The sequence below is a fragment of the Misgurnus anguillicaudatus genome, unplaced genomic scaffold (assembly GCF_027580225.2).
Source record: "Misgurnus anguillicaudatus unplaced genomic scaffold, ASM2758022v2 HiC_scaffold_33, whole genome shotgun sequence".
Lineage (NCBI taxonomy): Eukaryota > Metazoa > Chordata > Actinopteri > Cypriniformes > Cobitidae > Misgurnus > Misgurnus anguillicaudatus.
The window spans coordinates 8,377,590-8,393,062 of NW_027395283.1; the positions used below are offsets into that span (position 1 = coordinate 8,377,590).

The following is a 15,473-nucleotide window of genomic DNA, read 5'->3' on the forward strand; positions in this document are numbered from 1 at the left end:
CACTTTACTTGAAGGGGTGTGCATAAGGCCGACATGACACATTCATAATCATAACATGACATGTGTCATGAACATGAAGAAGATTTTATGCACATTTATGACAACTGCCATTAAGTGTCATTTACTCAATTATGTAATTTTTAATGCAAAGATGACATTGTTTGAGATATCTTTGTTATGACAACTTGACACATAAACCAATACAACACAACTTGTTATAAATTATAAACAATAATTATCAAACTTAAGAAACTACCTAGCTTTGTGGGTTAACATTACATTAAACCATGATTTAAATGTCATTAAGTGTTAATACTATGTCAAATATTATTAATACTCGGTCAAATAAACATTATGAACTGAAGAATATTCATGATGCTGTTATAAAAACTATTTAACAGAGTATTAACACTTAATGACATTTTAATGACAAATTATATTTGTATCACTGGTAAAAAGTGGTCAGTTATGTTGTCTTGGTTAATGTCAAGTTGTCATGGCAAGTTATGATGTATGGGTTAAAGCAACACTATGTAGTTTCCATGTAAAAATGACTTACAGCTGCCCCATGTGGTTGAAAAGCGCAACAGTGCCTGGTATCAGACACTCTTCTGCAGGCAGGGGGAGGGGAGGGGCTGTGTTTCCTACCCTCCACCGCCACTTTCAGAGTGTGCTTGTAGCAGCTAGGAGGCTGCTCAGGTTGCAGCAACAGTACAATTTGTCCAGTTAAAAGTTGTTTTATCACTGAAATAATTTTAGAGACATTATTTAAAGGTAAAAAAACTACATAGTGTTGCTTTAATGTCAAGTTGTCATAACAAAGACATCTCAAACAATGTCATCTTTGCAATAAAAATGACATAATTGAACAAATGACACTTAATGACAGTTGTCATAAACATCCATAAAATCTCCTTCATATTCATGACACGTGTCATGTTATGATTATGAATGTGTCATGTCAGCCTTATGAACACCCATTCAAGTAAAGTGATGTTTTATAAAAACATCATAAAAACTTTTTCATGTGTCATCAAAATGACCCACAACCTAATCAGTTTATATGTTAATAAATCCATGCATTTACAAACATCTCACGAGACAAATTATTTGGCAAACTACTTCCTCTCATTGCTGCTTTTTGATGGTTTTGAGAACAATTACTCACGAGTCGCCCTCTGTCATTTACAGAATTATACAATGGAAAGCACGTCAAGCATAAAAGCCTTTTAGGTTTACACAGTTTTTCAATATTTTACTATGTTCTTACCTGATGAATTAATACATGCCTATCTTTTTTCAATACTGTATGTGCACTTAATCTTTGCACAGCATGTCATGAATGTGTTAGTATTTAGCCTAGTCCCATTTATTCCTTAGGATCCAAACAGGGATGAATTTAGAAGCCACCAAACACTTCCATGTTTTCCCTATTTAAAGACTGTTACATAGTTACACAAGTAAGTATGGTGGCACAAAATAAAATGTGATTTTTAAGTGAATAAAAAATGAGAACTATATTGTATGGCGGAAGAGCACTTTGTTTGCAGCACTTCAACCTCTGGCGCAGTAACATCACTCCTATAAAGATGTTACTGTGTGCTGAGGTTGAAATGCTGCAAACTATGTGCTCTTTCTCCATGCATTGAAAAAAGATAGTTATGTATTAATTTGTCTAAGTTGAGGTAAGAACATAGTAAAATATAAAACAAATATTTGGTTTTCCTTTAAGTCAAAAGTGTAGGCCAATTTGTCAGCGTTCCACACTCTAGCCGTTTCTCAATATGCGTTCTTGTCTGTACTTGCGTTCTTGTGGACTTGTGAAACGTCATCAGTCGCGGCCCAAGTACCGTTCCAATTCAAAGTTCGCATCAAGCCCAAGTTCACATAAAATCCCCGGATGTGTTCTTGATCCGCCCATTTTATCGAGGATGCATCAGAGGAGACTTGTGTGGACTTATGACAGCGAAGTTTCCCAGAATGCATTTCGCGTCAGAAGTTCGTTCTTCCGAGTCTGAACTTGCAAGTCCGAACTAGGAAGGACACAAGTCCGAACTTGGCGTACTTGGTATTGAGAAACGGCTTCTGTCTCAGTCGTGCAACGTGCAAGTGTGAATTTGAATTTCCTTTTGCGACAGTTATAACACAAATCACATCACACCCAATAATTAAATCGCCTTTGCTTTATTTCCCACTACAACATTTCAATTATTGCCCACTAAAAGCTGCACAGATATATTTGCTCACCTGAACTCTGGTGTCTGGTCTGAACTAGTTGATGCATGAAAACAGCACCCTGACTGGTTGACTGGCTCAAAGTATTTTGAGTATTTTAAAAATACAAAAATACTCATCTTAAATGTATTTAAATACAAATTACATTTCATTTTTTTCAAAGGCTTTAAAATACAAAATACAAAATACTATTTTGTATTTCAAATACGTTACCCATAACACAACAGAGTTTCGCCTCTTGGGCTTCTATACTCTTTGGCGTTAACAACTATAAACGTATGCAACCATGAACTGCGCTCTCCACAATGACGAGGAACTATCAGCAATGGATATTGATTTTTAGCCTTTTACTACTACATATATTTATGGAGATGAGAATTAAAAACCCACCCTGTCCAGCTATGATCAGCTGTTCGGCTGATCACATGACCTGCGTTCGCTTGCGGCATTATTAGCACGCGTCGCGTCCAAACGTCAGACTTGTGGTCGCTGAATAAAACTCCTACAAATACCACGGAATCACGGAACAACGTCAGCATTATTTACTCCTATGACCAGTGTTCCTAACAACTGCCTGTGGACGCCTGTCTGTAATTAATGCCGGGGAAAAACTATCGGCGAACGCAAGCCGCGAATCAGCTGATGCCGATACACCTAAAACCTGCTAAAATCGGCCCGATGTATCGGCCGGCCGATGTATCGGTCGATCACTACTACAGAATTACACTAACTTTACATTACCATAACAAATGTGTTTTATATACACAAAGTTAACACAACCAGGGAAGAACTAGTAAACAAAAAGTCAAGGGTCAAGAGTCCAACTAAAACAAACACTAATCAACACCATGGTGACTTTAAATGAAACCAATCATCAACATCTAAACCTAATAAGTGAATCGTGTTTTCTACAGAAATATTTTTACAGAACATTCAGAAATAATGTTTTATGGGGTGCTTTCCCAGATAGGGATTAGCTTAAGCCAGGACTAGGCCTTAGTTTAGTTATGAAATATAAATTGTTTTAACAAACACACCTTACTAAAAACATTACTTGTGTGCATTTTAAGGCAAAACAAATGGCATTGATGTATTTTAAAATATGTCAGTGCAAGTTGTTTTCAGTTTGGACAGCTATTACATTTACTTTAGTCTAGGACTAGTCTAATCCCTGTCTGGGAAACCACCTCTATACATTTTAAAATAATTAAATGCAATGTTTCTCTATCATATGGCTGGGCGATATGGCCAAAATTTTTATCACAATATACTTCATTTCGGTCGGTAAGGTATAAATACGATAACGGTATGCATATTAAAAAAAGCCTCAGGAAAAACTGCCAAGAATGCCTGCAATGGATGTCTGAACCAAAAACAAACCTCTGAAAAAAACTTGGGCCACCGGGTTGTGTTTCTGTTTTGATATATTGTGGATTTATTCAGACATAGTATTGACTTTTATAGTTCCATCTGTGTTAGTCTATAGTTTTTTTAATTTGCTATTATAGTCACATGTGGAGAAAATATAAGTCAACGTGACCCTAAAATTATTGTAGTATTTAATGTTACATAAAGTAAGAAAAATAAAAATTACTGATCTACTTGTAATTGCTTAGCAAGCTAGATAGTAAAAAATTATACATTTATTTCATAATCTAATCTAATATTTTTTATACAAAGATGACGGTGTTGACATGTTATGGTTGTCACAGTAGCAGTGTCCAAAAATATGAAGAAGTTTAAGAGAAAATATCAAACATACAGGAGCTTGAGTGATCTTGAAGCATGCAGAGCTGAAGGTTTGAAAATGGGGTCCTCAGGAATGCAGTTGACCCTGTAGTTGTCTGATTTTATTGTTTTTTTATATATATCTGACGGTGGTGAAGAATATGTGGGACACATTTTAAGCAATCACAAAATAATAGTAAATATTGTTCAAACTCACTGTTTGTAGTTTTTAATACATGTACTCTTTCATGTGGTAAATATATTATTCAATTCAATTATTACTTTTGGCTTTTTTAATCAAGTTGAAATTATTATCTCTTAACCGAGGACAGCTGATTTTGTAGGCAATGGGCCAGCATATAATCATTAAATTAATACAAAATAAAAATAAACCTATAAAACAACCTTACATATGTGCAAAGGACCCCCTGATTATAACATTGATTCTTTTTCTTCATGAAAATAATATTAATTTCCAACAGAATTAGCACTTTTCTTAGTGGGACATGTTTTTGCCAAAGTTTCAAGAATCAGTGATTTGATACTAGACATTTAATTATATTATACATATTACTCATAACCAGGTGACACAGCAGCATACATACTTGTATCTTTTCTCCTCGTCTTTATTCTTTTCTAACCTTGGCACCTTATGGTTTAAGCCTATTTTTTCTCACCAGTAATTTAGTTTGTGTGCATTACATCTCCTGTTCTCTCTCTATATATGATGTCGTCATTGGAAGCTGTGACTTGATGCAAACTAACCCCACACCTCCTTCTCATACTTCTGAGTGACAGCTCTTCTCTGAGCAAACACTACAAAGTCCCGAATAGATTTAATTGATCGCATGGTGGTGTCAATGATATGATTTGACGCAAGGTACAGATGAGCAAATTTAAATCCGCATTCCATTTGCTTGTCGTCCCGGAGATTGCAGCTCATGGTTGCTTAAAGGACAAGTTGGGTATTTTACACTTAAAGGCCTGTTTTCAGGTTGTTTATGATGAAATAAAACGGTTTTGACTGAAATTTGGACATATGATGCTGGCCCGAGAATTTTCGGGTGTTTGTTGTTTCACCTCCCACCTCTACAATGTGTGTAAAGGTGCACTGAAGCAATCCTTCCTAAAATGCATTAAACTTTCGTTTACAAAGACGTGAAACTCACAGAGTGGTCAGGGGTGTAGTAGTTATTGTCCAACTCCATTGACTTGTATTAGATGTGCTGTGAGGTACGGTATTACTCCGCCGCCGGAAACGTTGTTTCTATTCTTGCAATTGGCAAAGGTGGATTATCGCCACCACCTGGTCTGGAGAGTCTATTATTCAAGCTCTCAACGGAAGAATGTACGGGTGTGAGGCGTTTGGAAAAATAGGTCCCCAAGTTTACAACAAACGCTAAAACACCTGTTGGAATGCGTCTTTTGCAGCGATTTTTGTGTGAACAAATCAGTGAACACCCCTGACCATTCGGTGAGTTTCACGTCTTTGTAAACGAAAGTTTAATGCATTTTAGGAAGGATTGTTTCAGTGCACATTTAGCCATTGTAGAGGTGGGGGGTAATACAATAAACACCCGAAAGTTTTCGGGCCAGCATCATATGTCCAAATTTCTGTCAAAAGCGTTCTATTTCATCATAAACAATCTGAAAACAGGGCTTTAAGTGCAAAATACAGAACTTGTCCTTTAACTACAAGACACCACACGTTAAAGAGGGAAGTAGCCCCTTGACCTGTGTTTAACATGCGTTTTTACATGTGACATGTGAACGGCCACAGGACGCCGTAATGTATCGAAATATTGGAAATGTGTTTAGAAACCATATCACTGTTATCAAAAATATTATACTGTGAGATATATTGATATTGAATTATTGTCCAGTCCTACTCTATCATTTACATAACAAGCAAATAAGTCTATAAAACAGTTGTTGTTTTAAACATTGTGTGAACATTAAAACATGACATTGACATAGTTGGGGTGAAGTTTGTCTGTACTGTGTTTCGTCTGTGCTGTTGTGTTGTGTTGTGTTGTGCTGTGCTGTGTTGTGCTGTGCTGTTAGGCTGTTGTGCTGCAGCTACTACGGAGGAATTGGAATTGGATGAACGGAGTCAAGGAGGATCGCTAAGCGAATTGCCAGGACGGCTAAGTTGAAGACGGTCGTGGTTTTCAATGCGGATGGCCGAAAGCCACATTAAGTGTGAGTAAACTGAATTCTGCCAATTGGGAACGACTAAGCAAAAGTATTACCTGATACTGTGTTGTGAGAAGCTCCGTAGCATTACGGCCCCACTGGAGAGAGAGAGAGAACGTGGGCGAGCCGGGAATCCATTCTGGAAGTAGAAGACATACGTGAGTAACATTTCAGCCTATGTTGTGTATTTTGGATGTCAACATATTACCTGCTGCTGTGTTGTGAGTGTCCCGACATGTTGCGGCCCCACTGAAGAGAGAAACGTGGGCGAGCCGGGAAGCGTCACTATAAGCAGCGATATATGTGAGTAGCAACTCAGCCTGTGATGTGTATTGTGGATATTAAAGTATTACCTGACCTTGTGTTCTGAGTGTTGCGAAGATTTGCGGCCCCATTGAAGAGAGAAGTGTGGGCGAGCCGGGGAGTTGTCCTGGAAGTAGAGACACACGTGAGTAATCTTACAACCGGTGGTGTATATTGTGAATGTAAAAGGTATCATCTGACCCTGTGCTGTGAGTTGCTACGTAGCATTTCGGCCCCATCGGAGAGAGAAGTGTGGGCGAGCCGTAGGACACCTGAATCGCCGCCGGGGAAAGTCTCGCGCTCCTCTTTTACTCATCTCATCCCCTTCACCAAGAAAAATCGTCCAACCCACCACACGGCGGGCCCGGGACGAGTTTGGCTTTGTCCATAATTCACGAAGTGTGTGTGTAGTGCCGTGGGTGAGTCTTTGTCTTCATTTGTGTGTGTACACTTTACAGCTTGCAGTGTCATGCTGTGTTTAGACTGATAGAAGCCATTCGAGGCCAGAGGAGTCGTGAGGAGAGTTAGCTGTTGGGAAACGGTGGAGTGTGGACTGAAGAATCTTACAAAGTGGGACTTCCTAGAGTGTGTAGCATCTGGAAAGTTGAAGTGAGTAGACTGATTTACGACCAATACTTGTGCCAGGGGACGATTGGGCTGACGGCTGTGGGAAATAACTACCTTTGTGTGGAGCCACTTCAAAGGTTCGCCCCTGTTCTGTAAGTCCGACGCTGTGGGTGGAGGAAGAACCAGGGAAGCGTTCGGCTCTGCACTGCTGTTCTCTATGTCTTTTCCCCTGCCCTTGGAGACCGTAAGTCGAAACATCTTGTGTAAAACCTCCTTGTTGATAAGCCCACTGCCTTCGAGTAAAGAGGGAGAGAAAAAGTCCAGTTTTGTGCAACACTCACCTTTGCTTACAGCCCGCACTTAGAAAAAGGAAGGAAAAGTCCAGTTTTGTGTAATACTCACCTTTGCTTACAGCACGTATCTGGAAAGGAAGGAAAAGTCCAGCTTTGTGTAACACTCACCTTTGCTTACAGCCCGTACCTAGAAAAAGGAAGAAAAGTCCAGTTCTGTGTAACACTTACCTTTGCTTACAGCACGTACCTAGGAAAAGGAAGGAGAAGTCCAGTCTTGTGTATCACTTACCCTTGCTCACAGCACATATCTGGAAGAGGAAGAAAGGTCCAGTCCTGTGTAACACTTACCTTTGCTTACAGCACATACCTAGGAAAAGGAAGGAAAAGTCCAGTCTTGTGTATCACTTACCTTTGCTTACAGCACATCCCTGGAAGAGGAAGAAAAGTCTAGTCCTGTGTAACATTTACCTTTGCTTACAGCTCGTACCTAGAAAAAGGAAGGAAAAGTTCGGTCGTGTGTATCACTTACCTTTGCTTGCAGCACGTACCGAGAGAAAGGAAGGAGAAGCCCAGTGTTGTGTGACACACACCTCTGCTCACAACACAGGCCTGGGAAGAAAGCAGAAGGACAGCCTCAGAGTACGCATACAGCACAGTAATCACTCTTTTTGATTTGCCTCCAGGAGAAGGGGAGCGCGCCACGGGCTCAAGAAGAAAAACCCTAAAGGCTCAATTCCCCTGCTCCCGTGAAGCCCCGCCTGGAGGCGCGAAGAGATTTTGTTTTAAATTGCCCTTCCCCTTTCCCCTATCACTTTTTAAGTAATTGAATAAAGATTATTTTAAGTATAACTCCTCTCTTGTGTGTCTGGTCATTGGGGTGGCTTTGGGACCTCCTCGAGGTGGGAACTTGGAAGGGGTTCGCCCCGACCTGTGACAAACGTTCTTAGAACTTTTCTCTGTTAGCTGAGAGTTAAACAATATCTTGTCCATTATGAACACAAACACTTAAGGAAATAAGATCAAGTATTCAGTGTGAGTCATGAACTCAATACAGATTTATGAAGAAATGTTCATGTGGTTTAGGACATCTAACACTAATAGTCAGCTGTGTGATGGATTTATTTGACATTTAAACACACAGTGTCTCAGTTACTGAGGGCTTGAAAGAGGAACATTACATGAAGAGATGGAGGTTAGAGATTTGTGTTTGTAGTTTTGGATAATTCACATAAAGTCTCTGTTCTCTACAGGTGGTATGGTTGTGATATCACAGATGAAGGTTGTGCTGCTCTGACTTCAGCTCTGAGATCAAACCCATCACACCTGACACATCTGGATCTGTCTTATAATAAACTCACAGATTCAGGAGTGAAGCTGATCTCTGATGTACTGAAGAATCCTGACTGTAAACTGAAGCTACTGAGGTAACATTGTGATCTGATGCTCAGACAGAAATCGAATATATATTATAGTGAGACTATATAGAGATCACAACATCTGTAATGGATAGTCAACATTGAAAGTGGATCATAAAAGTTAATCTTAGGGTGTTTTCAGACCTGTAGATCGATTGCTTTGTTTTGAAACCGGGGGTTACATGGCTACAATGTTGGTTCAGTTCGCATACACAAGGCAATATTTCCAAATGAAGCAGACTTTGTTCATTCAAGTCATGTGTGTTTAAACTTTCCTTTTATTGCTCAGAGTGCATCTGTTTATTTCCTGTGGTTCTGCTTAAATTGTCTGTCAGGATTAGAGCCCGAAGCCATTTGTTTTGAGAATAATGGCTGGCTGATGAAGTTATTGGCTGGCTAGCCGGCTCAGCCAAAACCTAAATGACTGCTGCAGCCAAACTTTTCATAGCTGCAAATGACTGAAGCTGCCACTACATGTCTACAGATGTATATGTTATACTGATTAACTAGATCTCAATCTTTCCAGGTAATGAGAAAATGAGACTGAGAAAAACTGTAATATAAACACACACTGTTATCAGTATTATTTTGGACAAAGTTTTGCACATTTCACTTCAATGTACACTGAATCATGCGTCGTGAATTAGCAATGTGGAAACGATGGTTTGTTACTGCAGTTATATCAGTGCTTAAAATCTCTCCGTTCCAGAATATTTGGTTCATAACATCAATCTTTGATTCAGGTTTGTGCAACCGTGCCCTGAAGATTTAACAAAAGTCTGGGTAGGTCTAAGTTAAAAAAAAGTAAGTAGGAATTAGGAAAGTATGTGAGAAGTGAGATCAAAATGACCTTGCTTGCTTCTTTCCGCCATTTAGATCAGTGCGAGAAAAAAATGCATCGCTTCTTCTGTAGCAATTTTAATTGGTCGTCATCCCTGTGAGTCTCTGGCCGTTTCTCAATCCGAAGACTGCAGCCTCCGGAGGTCACATTTTTACGCTGCATACATCATCAAGACTGTCTTATTTCAAAATATTAACAATTATAAAGTTTATTCTTATTCTTAGTTAATTGTAAATTGTTGTAATATGCGTATGGCTTGCGAATGTAATGCTCAGTTAACTTAAATAAACCAGGCTTGATGACGTATGCAGCCTGCATATGCGACCTCCGCAGGCTGCAACCTTTGGATTGAGAAACGGCCTCTGTGTATCGTAGCAACGAGTGAGCACAAGACTGTGCTGTTATGAAACCAGTCGGAAAATAGATCTCGTGTATTGGTTTATATATTTTGTGTGTGTATGTCTCTATGTGATAGAATTATTATTTGATGCAAATAATTCTAGCCGGCTCAGCCAAACTTTATCACCTCAATTTGGCTTAGGAAATTATTGGCTGGCGGCAGCTGAACTTCTAAATGGTGGAAATGGCGGCGCCTGGCGGCGGCTTCGGGGTCTAGTCAGGATGGACAGAGAGCAGCTTTACGAGATTATTGTGTGGGTGTTTTGTAAGTGTGGTTATATTACTTCATTTGTTTAAGTAGGAATCAAAACTTAGGTGGGACAACATTGTTAACATGAACCTATGTGGAGAAGAGCAATTAAAATCTGTTATTAATAGGAACAGGTGCACTTTCGTGTTAAATGGCGTTGACGTGCTCACCAGAATTCATCTACAAAAAGCTATCAGGTATGTTCATGGTTAATTAAGCAATTCATGTGTACAAAAGACGTCACTTCTGCCATGACCGCCGCCATATTTGTGTCCGTCTTGGCAGTGAACACATATCTAATGCATTAAATGGTCACATTTATTAGTTTAATTGAGGGCCTACCAGAAACATAATACTGATTTTACAATCTGGAGTTAGATGTCGGCTGCCAGTCAGTCTCTACAGTTGTTCGCGATCGCATAAGAGAACAAAATCAACAAAATGTTGAATTTTTGTGATTCTGCATTATTTGTCATATTCTGTATTAAATATTTCCAGAAATTAAAAATGTCTCATAAAAATAAATAAAATATAATATCTGTCATTATAAATAGAGTAGACAACTTGGTGAATATTTTGGCTTTAATTTACTAACGTGAATAATCAATCCCTCTCATAGCACGCTGTATCCTGTTACCATAACAGCCCTGCACCCCACAGTTAACAGTAAATCACATCTTCTGAGTACACATAAAATCATTATCTCTACTAGATTTATGAAGTTTAATGGTAAGATATAATGCATTATTTTCATTACGATACACACATGAAAGTCCTCGTGAAACCTGCTTGGCACACCTGCTGTCTCATATGCAAGGATCTGGTGAAACAATATCAAAATGTATTACAATGTATTGTTTTGTAGTCCTTAACCTGTTAGCCCTCATTCCATTTTCTGAACCCCCCCACAAAAACTGTCATAGCCAAACTAAAATAGATACAGTTTATGAAGTCTTTGCACTAAAAGCATAAGTTTGGTCTCATTTGAAAGCAGACACTTGGAAGTTTATTAAGAGGTGAACATTAGTTACTGTCATAATGAAAAAAGTTGTTATAGAGAGCTTAAATTATACTTTTTTATAAACTCCACCAAACATGTATGAAATATTGTTATGAAAATCTCAATGAAATTGGCCTTGGAGCAATCTAGAAATGCTCTGCAGTTAAAGCCACAGGTCTGACCATGTTCTGTTTGAAATCTGAAGATGATACCTCTAAAACTCTGTATTTTATGAAATGTTTTTTAGACCCATGTCATGTAAATTTATTTAGAGAAAACAGCAAAAATGCTAAGCTAATGTTTGTTTATTTATATCTCACAACATCCTTTCAGTTTATTGTCCTATTGCTCCGTGTTTTAAACAGACTCATTAAATAAGCATCCGGATGAGTCATTAACAACTTTTAATCCGGGATAGGGCTGTCTAAATGTTTATTTTATTATTATAAACAATATAATAATTGCTCATAATTTCTATTTAGTGTTTTATTTCCTCCTTTTGTCTCAATTCACTTTCTTTTTATTAAAGTCCTTTCTTACAAAAAGAAACTTACCTTAAAGAAGCTTTACCAGTCAAAATTATTCCTAGAAACACATATCTCATATCTCCAGACAGCAGATGTTTACAGAACAGCTAGTACGTTAGCTTAGCATACCATCAAAACACTACAAATAAAAGCATTTATAATAAAACTCACATTATAACATCAAAAGTCGAGTGCTTAAACAATCATGCGTGATCTGATGTGGCTTTGGATCATAAAATAAGACCGAAAATAAACAATTTTATGTTATTTATGCTGTTAGCTTAGCATAGCATTATAATATACAGTACTGTTATAAAAATAATAGACATAGCGTTAAAAATACAGACAAACCATATATAATCTTAATCGTGTTTATTGTCTCCATGGTTTTAAAACATCAAAACATCTTTATTTACATGTTATTATAAAAACAGCGATCGCTCGTTGCAGGTCACTGTTCAAGTTCACGTCTGACTGACAGCTGCTGCTGAGCTGACTGACACTGACGTCTTATTCTTTCTATGAAAGTTTATGAAAGAGTTTCAGACTTTAGCGCCCTCCGGCTTCACGTATGAATGAAACAAACTGAGTGTGAATGACTGCAGACTCCGAGAGACTCCAGCTGCTCATATCGCCATTTTTGCAATAAAAATGGGTAAAATATTAGCCCCACTGCAGAAATTTGAAGTAAAATTATAAAACTGAAGTAATATTTCTCCAAATATGCATACTTTGAATTAAAAGCCCCGATAGATGTTGTTTTATCGAGTGCTTTCATGACGATCACGGAGGAGTATTTTTATCAATGAGTGCGGCTGAGGGTTATATTTCAAATTAAAGGTATGTACCGTTTTTCATTTTCATAACGCCTGACAAAAATGAAGAAATTACTGTTACTAGGATTCTCAGATTAAAATAAAGGTCAAAAACTAAATCTTAAATCAAAACACTTTTTAATGATGTATAGTTGTTTAATGTAAGTACATTTAAACTAACAGTAATTTAAATTATGTAAATAAATAGCTCTTCAGTACATCCACGCCCTCGCGCAGGTTATCAGGTTTTAAAATAAGCAGTGATGTATTAAGACCTTGTGGTGCCCCCGACCCACCTCACAAATGATCATGCAAGAATCCACTTAATAATTTATACGATTTTGTAAGAATTAGCAATTATTACATTTCACAAGGAAACTATCAATATAAACATGTCACTTTTGTAAAATTGAACACAAAAAACAACTTTTTAATCTAACATATAACAACATCTGTAGTTAATGTGCAACTACTCAGTGGTGTAATACTACATTGCTTGTACTGAACAACACAAACAAAACAATTGCAGTAATATTATGCACAAATTCTCAAACAATTTACAATTGCACTTTTCTGGATTTTGACCATGCAAACTGGCATATGATGTCTTCAAAATGTATGTCCCTAACCAGTTCAGATTCAAAGGCAAGCAGGGAAAGTGCAGAAAGATGTTTCTGTGTCATTGTTGTCCTAAGTTCATTTTTCATTCGCTTTAGAGTAGATAAAGACCTCTCTCCTTCACAGTTAGATACTGACAAAGTTAAATAGGCAAGGCAAGGCAAGTTTATTTGTATACTACAGAGGTCATTCAAAGTGCTTTACATAGAAATGAGAAAACAATATATAAAAGAGAAAAAAGAAAATGTAAAAATAATAGATACACAATAAAATCACAATAAAAACAAAGATACATGAAAATTAAGAATAACAATTAAAGAAAATAAATGTGATTTTAATAAAAACACTTTAAAATGTTAAAAAGAATAAAACAGAAGTAAAAGTGACTTGAGTTAAAAGTGCAGTCAGTGTGAAGCAGCACAGTGCTCATTCAGTAAATGCAGAGTTAAACAGATGTGTTTTTAATCTAGATTTAAAAGTGTTTACTGTTGAAGCACATCTGATCTCTTCTGGAAGCTGATTCCAGCTAGAGGTGGCATAATAACTAAATGCTGACGCACCTTGTTTTGAGTAAACCCTTGGGATTTCTAACTGACCTGATCCTAATGATCTGAGTAATCTTTTAGGTTTATATACAGTTAGCATATCTGTCATGTATTTGGGTCCTAAGCCATGAAGTGATTTATAAACGAGTAACAATACTTTAAAATCTATTCTAAATGTAACAGGAAGCCAGTGTAAGGACCTGAGGACTGGAGTAATGTGCTCAGATTTTTTGGTTCTGGTCAGAATTCTGGCAGCAGCGTTCTGTATGAGCTGCAGCTGTCTAATGGTCTTTTTGGGGATCCCCGTAAGGAGTCCATTGCAGTAATCCACCCTGCTGGTGATGAAAGCATGAACAAGTTTCTCTAAGTCCTGTCTTGAGACAAAACATCTAATTCTGGCAATATTTCTGAGATGGTAGTAAGCTGATTTGCTTATCACTTTCACGTGACTACTGAAATTAAGGTCAGACTCTAAAATTACACCAAGATTTCTGACTTTGTTTTGTGTCTTTAGACCCCTAGAGTCAAGGTATGTGTTAACTTTGAGAGTTTCATCTTTATTTCCAAATACAATGACTTCAGTTTTGTCTTTGTTTAACTGGAGGAAGTTTTGACGCATCCAACAGTTAATTTCATCAATGCATTTACATAGAGAGTCAATGGGGCTGTAGTCATTGGGTGACAGGGCTAAGTATATCTGGGTGTCATCTGCATAGCTGTGGTAAGCAATTTGGTTCTTTTTCATTATTTGACCAAGTGGGAGCATATACAAATTAAACAGAAGTGGTGCAAGAATTGAACCCTGTGGGACTCCACATGTCATGGATGTCCACTCAGATTTATGGTTACCTATGTTCACATAGTAACCTCTTCCTTGTAGGTATGTTTTAAACCATTTGAGGACCATCCCAGAGAGCCCTACCCAGTTTTCCAGTCTATGTAAGAGTATGGTGTGATCTACTGTGTCAAAGGCAGCACTAAGATCTAGTAGCACCAGCACTGATATTTTACCTGAATCAGAGTTTAAGCGAATATCATTTATTATCTTTATGAGCACTGTCTCTGTGCTGTGATGCTGACGGAAACCAGATTGAAAATTGTCCAGATGGCCATTTGAGTTTAAGAATTTGTTCAGCTGATTAAAAACAACCTTTTCAACGATCTTGCTTATAAACGGAAGATTTGAGATTGGTCTGTAGTTGCTAAGTATGGTTTTGTTTAGGTTACTCTTTTTTAGGAGAGGCTTAACAACTGCTGTTTTTAATGACTCTGGAAAGGTGCCTGTGATCAGAGAGGTATTTACTATTTTTAAGAGGTCAGTTTCTAAGCAGTTAAGTACCTTTTTGAGAAAAGATGTGGGGAGCGTGTCAAGGCTGCTAGTTGATGCTTTAAGATGTTGTACTGTTTCTTCCAAGGTTTTTATATCAATTATGTCAAATTCTGAGAGAATGGCTAATTTCTGAGGTTGTTGCAATGATATCTGACTGATCACAGTACAATATGAGGCCGTATTGATCGTCATTCTGATATTACTGATCTTCTCAGAGAAAAAGGTTGCAAACTCATTGCATTTGTTGTCAGAGAGCATTTCACTAGGAACTTGATTTGGGGGGTTTGTTAGTCTCTCTACAGTAGCAAAAAGAGTGTGAGTGTTGTTTATGTTTTTGTTTATAATGTTTGAAAAGAAGGTCTGTCTAGCTGTGCCTAGTTCTACATTGAAAGCACGAAGACTGTCCTTATA

General features: G+C 37.7%; 1 protein-coding gene across 1 annotated transcript in view; it reads left to right on the forward strand.

Annotated features, from left to right (window-relative positions):
* Positions 1-15,473, forward strand: part of LOC129439017 (protein NLRC3) — a 93,510-nt gene that overhangs the window by 43,295 nt on the left and 34,742 nt on the right. Inside the window, exon 6 of the mRNA XM_073865815.1 lies at positions 8,573-8,746. Coding sequence (XP_073721916.1) covers positions 8,573-8,746 — 174 coding nt within the window. The remainder of the gene's footprint in view (positions 1-8,572; positions 8,747-15,473) is intronic.